Here is a 7,717-nt window from a genome sequence, read left to right as displayed (position 1 = left end):
TTCCACCGATGCCTTCTCCATCTCCCTTAGGGTATTAATGTTACAACAGATCTGTGTAAATATGTCTTTACAAATGTGTACTCACTGTTTTTGGTGGCTAAAAAACAAAATAAATTATTTGTTACATTTTCAAGAAAGACTATACAGATAAATATTTTCTATTGTTGACTTTGGAAATGAGTTTTGGTATCAAAGTCTGTGTTTTGTGTCGGTTATAAAGTGTTTTTCATAGTTTGCGTTGAGCCTGGATACAGTCTGATGTTTGTGCCAACGCAGACATCAATGTTAAATGAGATCCACTATGACTTGTCTTTTTTTTTTTAGCTAAATATCTTGCTACGATGTTATATATTTACAATAAAAATAAAGAAGAGCCAAAAAGTTTTGTTTGTGGGTATGACTATTCTTATCCTCAAACCCCCTCAATGGGAATCTAAACCTTTGGGCCTTAACTAAGGTACATACCTACATGTGCAATTTACCATTTATAGAGACTGCGCATCTCAAACTGATGAACCCTTAGTTGTCTCCACATTCATCGGTGGATATTTAGCCTTTTATATCATAAATGACAATGCATCTGAACCTTTATTGGCCAAAGTTTATGCTCACCCCACCACCAAAAAAGAAAAGACAAAGAGAAAACTGGTGTGGAATAGCAGCATTTTTTTCCCTAAAAGACTATTTATTACAATAACCCATCACAGTTCCAGCATCAAAAATATGTTTGCAAGGTTTGGTATGTTTTCTTCAATTTTTTAATGTCACATAATAATAATAAAAGATTTGTATGTTGAATTGTTCCATGTATCTATTTGTTTCATGGGAAATTACTCTTAATGCATAAATTGCTGAAAAAAGCAAATTAATAGTAACAAAACATGTAATTTTCACAGTTAATGAAAAACTCATAAATATTGAAATATTTGAAAAAAAGTTCAGTGTTATAGATATTTGCTTTTAACAGAAAAGTTAATTTTTCTTTGTTTTTTGGTAAATGACAAAATGAACATTGTTTTATTATGTGAAGGCCATTTATTTATTTCAAGCTGCAATTAAGACCAGACAATGTTAACCACAATGAATTTAATGAACCCTTTTTGTCTAAAATACACAAAACCCAGAAATTTAATGAAGTTTGTTTTCATTTTAATGCTTTTATTCATATTTTAACTAAGGTTGACTTTTTTTCCTACTGTAAAAGTCCTTCAAGAAAATCTATCAAAAGGCAAATTTAGGACTAAAACATGAGTCACTCAGTCATGCATCTTTTTCTGGAGCCGTCATCACTGGGATGCCCACACGCCGGCCTCCTGCAGGTGTCTACACCCACACAGCCGCTGACGCGCTGTCATGACATGACACTCATTGATAAAGTCTCAGGGGCAGCATCACTCTGAAGACGCTGCTGCTGCTCATCAATCGCTCCAAAAGTTCAAACTTCTGCCACTGGAAGCTGTGATGGATGTGCAGCGACGGCTGCAGCAGCACCTGTCACCGAAGGTGTGAAGTAACGCAACTACTTTACAGCACCGAGGCTTTATAAATGACCGGCGTGTGATGACACAAGCTGTGACCCAGAATCTACACGAGTCTGAGCTTAGATCAGCGCCACTAACTCAACGGTAAGACATTTAATGTTATTGCTATAGTAGCAGTTTAAATGAGGTAGTTGTGTAAGGTTAAATCATTCAGGAAAAGCTCCTTGATATTAATACTACTGTTATTTAGTTCTTAGTTAAGCATATTTTTACCATTATTTTTAATAGAGCTATGATAACGAGGTAATTTCTCTTTTGTGGGATCAATAACCATTTAACTACCCAAAAAATAAACAAAAAAATCCCCCCAAAAATATTTTTCTTAATTTCTGCTGCTTATTGTCTTAGTACGGAACCCCTAAAGAGACATCGAATTAGAAAAATAAAACATTAAGGAAAAAAATATATATTTTACTTAAAAACACATGGACATTTATTAAGAAATTTTTATTTTTATCTTCAATTTACAGAAAAAAATTCTGGTTAGACACTGGTGTGCACCAGTTACTATCCAGAATTTTTTTTTTAATTCAGTTTTTTAGGAAACAAGAATGTTCTGGTTAGTAACTGGTGCACACCAGATAGTAACTGAAAAAAAAAACGTTTTCCTAAAAATTGTATTTCAAAAAAATAATCTAAAAATATACTAACTGGTGCGCACCAGTTTACTATCTGTAGGACATCAGTCAGTAACTATGTTTTTTTTACTTCAATTTTTAGGAAAAAAACATTTTTGTTCTTCAATTTTTTTTTCTTCTGTGTCTCTTTAGGGGCTCCGTACCTTGGGGACTTAATTTCTGTGCTTTTTTTAGTCTTTTTCTGCATTGATCTGTTTGAAGACATTCAAAGATGAGCTGTGGTTTGTTGTTTTCGTAGAATTCAGCAATGTCTCTGAAAGTCACTCTGCTTATAGTGACTTTGGCATCTCAGTGTTGGTCTGCCCCGCAGGTGATTGTACATTCTTTTCATTTTTAATGATTCATCTCTGACGCTTTCCTGTCTAGCTTTCACATTAAACCAAATATTTCTTTTGTTTGTTTCCAGAGAAGAAACTGGACTCCTCAGGCAATTTTATACCTGAAAGGAGCACGTAAGAATATGATCACAGAAACAGAAAACTCATTTTAAGCTGCTTTGTTTTCAAAGCTCAAGAAAATGCTGGTTTGTGTTGCTGCATTGCAGAGGGACACCGCTCTCTGTTGGAGCACAGCAGCAGAGAGGAGAGACGCATCTCACGCTCAGGTTTGACTTCATTGTTTGCAGCATAATTTGTCATATTTATAAAAGCACTAATACAATTAAATACATTCTCAGTGCTGATCAAACATTTCATCTTGTAAATTTCAACATATCTACAATTATTTCCCTTTTGTAACATTTCAAGTGAAACTTTAAATCACGTACAGAAATTTCCTAAATACCACCTTTTGTTATTACATGTTATAGTAAAAAACATTTGTTTCTATTATCAGTCTTCAGAAAGGATATTTATTATTTGGCAGTGTCGCCTTAAATGTTTTCCACACCACATTTCACCTTGTAAATGATCAGTGAACTATCCAGGATGTAGCACCCCTCGCCCTGAAGAGGGTGGGTTAGGCTCCAGCAACCCCTGTGACCCCAGACAGGACAAAGCAGAAACTGAAGATGAACGGATGTCTCTTCCTTTACCAGAAATACATATACTACGTATATATTAAGTTTACTAAACTATACTAGAAGTATACTAAAAGTAATCTTTCAAGTAAACTGTTTAAACTTCAAGTTTTCTTTACATTTTTGAAAGTACACTAATGTAGTTTTTAAGGTTTCAGCTTAGAAATGATAAACTTCTACTGATTAGTGTATAAAAATACATTTTTGATATACTGGAAATATTCCAAGAATATTTCTATTCCACTTTTAATGCTGTGTAAGAAAATATTTAAGTGACAAGTTGAATATATTTAGATTTGCAGTATAATTCTAAGTGTAATCCAAGTATACTTATGAACTTGTAAACATGAACTTGTAAAGTTTATCTCTAATAAGTACTTAAAAAGTAAACTAAAACTATACTATCTTAATTCAGTTTTGAAGAACTTGAGTACATATTTTTGGTAAAGGCTTCTGGGTGTTCTTTGCTCGATTGCATTTATTTCTGCTCTTTTTCAGCTCATTTTGACCAGATCAGCGATGGACTGGGATCATTCTTACCTTCTGTCGTGTTTCTGGAGCTCCTGAATCGAGCTGTGGACGAAGGTAAGTCTGGAAATGTCATCACTGTAGTTCAGCTGAACATCGTCTATAGTTGTTGGATTCACCTGGGATTTTTTTTCTTACAGGTGGACACACATTGAGTCACAACAAAGAACAGAAAGAGCTGAAAAAACATCGTTTTTGATGGATATCAGTAAAAATGTTTTCCCCAAATGTTGTGGTTTTCTTTTTTTAACTCTGCACAATTCTCTGTTTTTAATTATTTTGTCACATTTTAGTAAATAATGAATAAATAATATTTAGATCAGAAACTACATTTTAAAAATGTGATTTTCTAATTGCGGTTGTGCATCTACAAGGTGAAAAAGTAAAAAAAAAAAAAAAAAATTAAAAGGTGAAAAAGAAACCTCCAGGCAACAATTATCCTTCACTCATTTACACCGTTCAGTGATCGACACCTTCAATCCGGCGAGCATCATCACGCTCTCCTCACTGACCTCACAGAATAAGTCACGTCTGGGTCAAACAGAAGAATACGTTTGAGTTTAAGGAATTGAAAGAAACAAATCAGAGTTTTGGTGTGTTTAAATTGTCTTTTATTGTGACGTTTTTGCTTAACTTTTGCAGAGCTGAACACAAGTGATTAAAAATGAGTGAGAGCACATCACCCATTTCCTGTCATTTAGGGCAGTTTAATCCAGAAAACAGCAGCAAACGGATGTCTTTGCCTAAAACCATGATGGGATTAAAATCCCCAAATCATCAATCTACAGGAGGGAGGGGTTAGCAGCTGTTTGGTGGTTGCTTTGTGGTGGTGCTGAAGAAAGAGAAAAAGGAGAAGAAGTTTCCCTCTGGTGGTCAGCTAGATGTCCCGCAGGTCTTTTTGGATGTCCCACAGAGTGTTTGCACTGGCCTGCAGCTGGGCTACCTCCTCATCCGTTAGGGTCATGTTGATCACACTGGCCACGCCCCCTCCATTCAGGACGCAAGGTAGACTCAGGTAGACCTCCTCGCTGATCCCATACATGCCCTGATGATGCAGATAGTTGACAGAGTAAAAATAGAAGAGAAATTCATGAGAAAATGAATCATCAGATTATTTTACTTCGTATTATATGAAATATTTCTGATTTTTACGGGAAGTTCTTTAATAGTTACAAACTTTACATTTAAAATTGAATACATTTCTATTGAATTCACTAAAATATTATACTTCTAGCTGCAAAAATATTTCACATTATCGTTGCTGTTTGAGGTGACTAAAGCGGATTGAGGTGAGGTTTCATGGTTAAATCCACACTAAAGCCACCAACTGTCAGCAGAGAAGAAACTGTGAAAACAATCCCGTCCCCTCGAGCATCACATTTCTATCGTATGAGCTGCTGAGACAAGGTAAAAAATAAAAATAAAAAAAAGAATGTCAACAGGTTTTGAATTAAATCAAAGATCTCGTGTGATTGATGTTTTAAATGACTCTTTTTGACTCAGTTTACTGTGTCTTATGGCCACAATTAAAACATATTTGGATAGTTTAAATCATGTTTGGTTTATAAATGACTCCAAAAAAAGTCAAGATTTGAAACGATCTGGTCAAATTTCATCGAGTATTTCACTCCAAATTATTTGATACTTGCAAATAATGAAAACCTTGTTTTTAGACATTCAGACATTTTTTATTATCATTTTTTTTAGCCTCTACGCATTTGCAATCTTTCTTAAAATCACCACAGTTAATATTTTTTGTCTCATTCAAAACTAGAACTTAGAAATGATTAAACTGAGTCAAAATTCTTTTGATCTATACTCTGGACGATAGAAAACCTCAAATTGCACTGCAATTCAGGTTCAATTTTATTTAAAAGTTCTATAAATGTTGGCAATTGAGACATAAATTCCTTGTCCTTAAATTAGAAATATAAGTTTTGATTTTTCTCCAAAGAATTAGATTTTATGAGCATTTATTAAGATTGTCCAATTTGACATTTTGTTGTAAAATATGCCATTTCCACTTATTATAATATTTTTTGTCAAAAATAAACCAAGATTAAGTACATAGAATCTAAAAAAAAATACAATTATCTTAGAACTAGCAAAAATACTTATATTTGTGCTGTATAACACTCAATTTGAAGTACTTCTATCTAACAGTTAGCTTTCAGCTAGTAAATCCTGACTAGATTTGTATATTTTATACGATTGCATGTTAAGTTATACCGACTTGCTGCATGGACAGATTATTTTACTACTTTCTTGTGATTTTCCTCTTGAATTTAGTGTTCTTTCCCTATTTTTGCTCTACCTCTTTTTGTAGCAAACTTTAAATCTTTATATACAGTTAATTTGTTAAATAGTTCTCTTCACATAGTTTTATCGTGTTCACCTTCCAAATCAGATGTTTGTCTTTTGTCATGACCTGAAAGAAAATATTAAAAAAATAGAAAAGGAGAAAAGTGTCTGGAGTTGTGAGTAGAATCCTGCTGGGGTTCTCCAGATGCTTTCCCGTTAAAAGCAGGGGAGAAATAATAAAATGATTTGTTCTATTTGAACCCCAATCTTCTATTTTTATCTTTTTAAAAAAAGAATCCTGTAATAACCTGAACATTCTGACTGACAGCATATCTTGATGAGTTTTTCAGCTCACAGAAACCTGAGATTAATGTAGATTATTACTAAGAAAACAACATGATGAGATGTTGACCCTTTTTTTCCTCTAAATCCACGCTGACTATATGTAAGTAACCTCATTTAAGAGTTTTTCTTGGAACTTTAACTCAAAGTCAGTAATGTAAAAGCCGTGACTGACCTCTTAATGATGCACAAACGAGAGTTTGTTACGCCGTGAACTGAGGAAGCGACTGAGCGTTCATGTGATCTCAATTTACCTTCACCATGGTGGAGACGGGATGGATCCTGTTCAAGTTCTTCATCAGGCTCTCCGTCAGGTCAGCCACGCTCAGACCGATGGCCCAGTTGGTGTAACCCTTCAGCCGGATCACCTCGTAGGCACTGAGAGACCAAACACAGCTTTACCACGCAGGAGTGGCACCATGATATCAAGTATTTAACAATAATAAGTGTTATCTTTAAAACTACGCTTGAAATGACGTTTTTCTTTGTTTTTCCTTATTAGAGTTCAGAAAGATTTTGCTCTGTGGAATTCACCGTAGGAAATATGTCAATGCTTTTTCAGCTTTTTTGACACATTTTTCTTTCGAGCATGTCAAATGCTCAAAACATAATAATTTACTAGCTTGATGATTTGATATACAACTGTAAAGCTTAGATTCTGAATAAAGCCTGTAGAATTATGGGTAAGCGCTAAAAGGACCGGATCAAGCGACACATGGAGAGAATAGCTGTGAGATTCAAGTCTGGGAGCAAATCGTTAAAGGAGCTTTAAAAAATATCTTAATGTTTGATTACAAATATTCCTTAAACCAAAATTAAAGAAACTTTCTTTCAGTGGATGGACAGAAAATGTACGGAGTTCCTGTTTGTTTCGTCCTTGTATACATATAATGTTACAGATTATCTCATCATCTTTTCCTTTTTTGTTAGTAAAATACATTTTTACACATAGGGGACCAACAAAAATTCAATTTGACTCTAATTTTATTCTGTTTTAATGTTTTGCCAATTCTGCTATAGGGTAACAGAACCCTGTTCTGTAGGAAACTACCAGACCTCAGACCTAATATGGACTTATCCACTTAGAATTGTTTTCTATGGAGGCAGTTTCTGCACAGCAATCAGAACAAAATCCACCAAACACAGGAGCTCAATAGTCACAAAGAGTGATGTAAAAGCAGTGAGGAGTAGGTCAGGTTCAGGATGATTAGGCTTGAAATTACCTGTATTAATAAAATATATTTTTTAAATAACATGGTATAAAATAAAAATAAATACATAAAATCAAATACCATGATACTGTATAAAATAAAAAAAAATAAACAAACATGAAATTAAATTAAATAAAA

General features: G+C 34.0%; 2 protein-coding genes across 5 annotated transcripts in view; one reads left to right on the top strand and one right to left on the bottom strand.

Annotated features, from left to right (window-relative positions):
• The first annotated feature begins 2,191 nt into the window (after positions 1-2,191).
• On the top strand, positions 2,192-4,127 carry LOC112152823 (spexin prohormone 1). Of its 2 annotated transcripts, XM_024282619.2 has the most exons (5): positions 2,192-2,489; positions 2,586-2,631; positions 2,724-2,783; positions 3,696-3,782; positions 3,866-4,127. In XM_024282619.2, exons 1-5 carry the CDS (start codon positions 2,427-2,429, stop codon positions 3,922-3,924), a joined length of 315 nt encoding a protein of 104 aa, XP_024138387.1. In that variant the 5' UTR covers positions 2,192-2,426; the 3' UTR covers positions 3,925-4,127. The 2 variants fall into 2 exon arrangements, with proteins under 2 accessions (XP_024138387.1, XP_036068193.1); XM_036212300.1 differs by having other exon boundaries at positions 3,696-4,127.
• Positions 4,128-4,319: 192 nt separating this feature from the next.
• The window catches only part of ldhbb (lactate dehydrogenase Bb), a 7,326-nt gene continuing 3,928 nt past the window's right edge, over positions 4,320-7,717 (bottom strand). For all 3 annotated transcript variants that reach the window (XM_024282785.2, XM_024282783.2, XM_024282786.2), the window contains exons 7-8: positions 6,623-6,746; positions 4,320-4,770 (exon numbers count right to left, since the gene is read on the bottom strand). In XM_024282785.2, the coding sequence (XP_024138553.1) occupies positions 4,603-4,770; positions 6,623-6,746 (292 nt within the window). In that variant the 3' untranslated portion in view covers positions 4,320-4,602. The remainder of the gene's footprint in view (positions 4,771-6,622; positions 6,747-7,717) is intronic.

The sequence above is a fragment of the Oryzias melastigma genome, linkage group LG6 (genome assembly GCF_002922805.2).
Source record: "Oryzias melastigma strain HK-1 linkage group LG6, ASM292280v2, whole genome shotgun sequence".
NCBI lineage: Eukaryota > Metazoa > Chordata > Actinopteri > Beloniformes > Adrianichthyidae > Oryzias > Oryzias melastigma.
Note: the sequence above shows the minus strand (reverse complement) of the source record. Positions and strands in the feature narration are given on the sequence as shown.

What these genes read in the sequence shown, in the direction of transcription:
- LOC112152823 (XM_036212300.1), top strand. Translation starts at nt 2,427, where the DNA reads ATGTCTCTGAAAGTCACTCTGCTTATAGTGACTTTGGCATCTCAGTGT. An exon ending in TTTATACCTGAAAGGAGCAC is followed by an intron (nt 2,632 to 2,723) that starts GTAAGAATATGA and finishes GCTGCATTGCAG; the next exon opens with AGGGACACCGCTCTCTGTTG. An exon ending in GAGACGCATCTCACGCTCAG is followed by an intron (nt 2,784 to 3,695) that starts GTTTGACTTCAT and finishes GCTCTTTTTCAG; the next exon opens with CTCATTTTGACCAGATCAGC.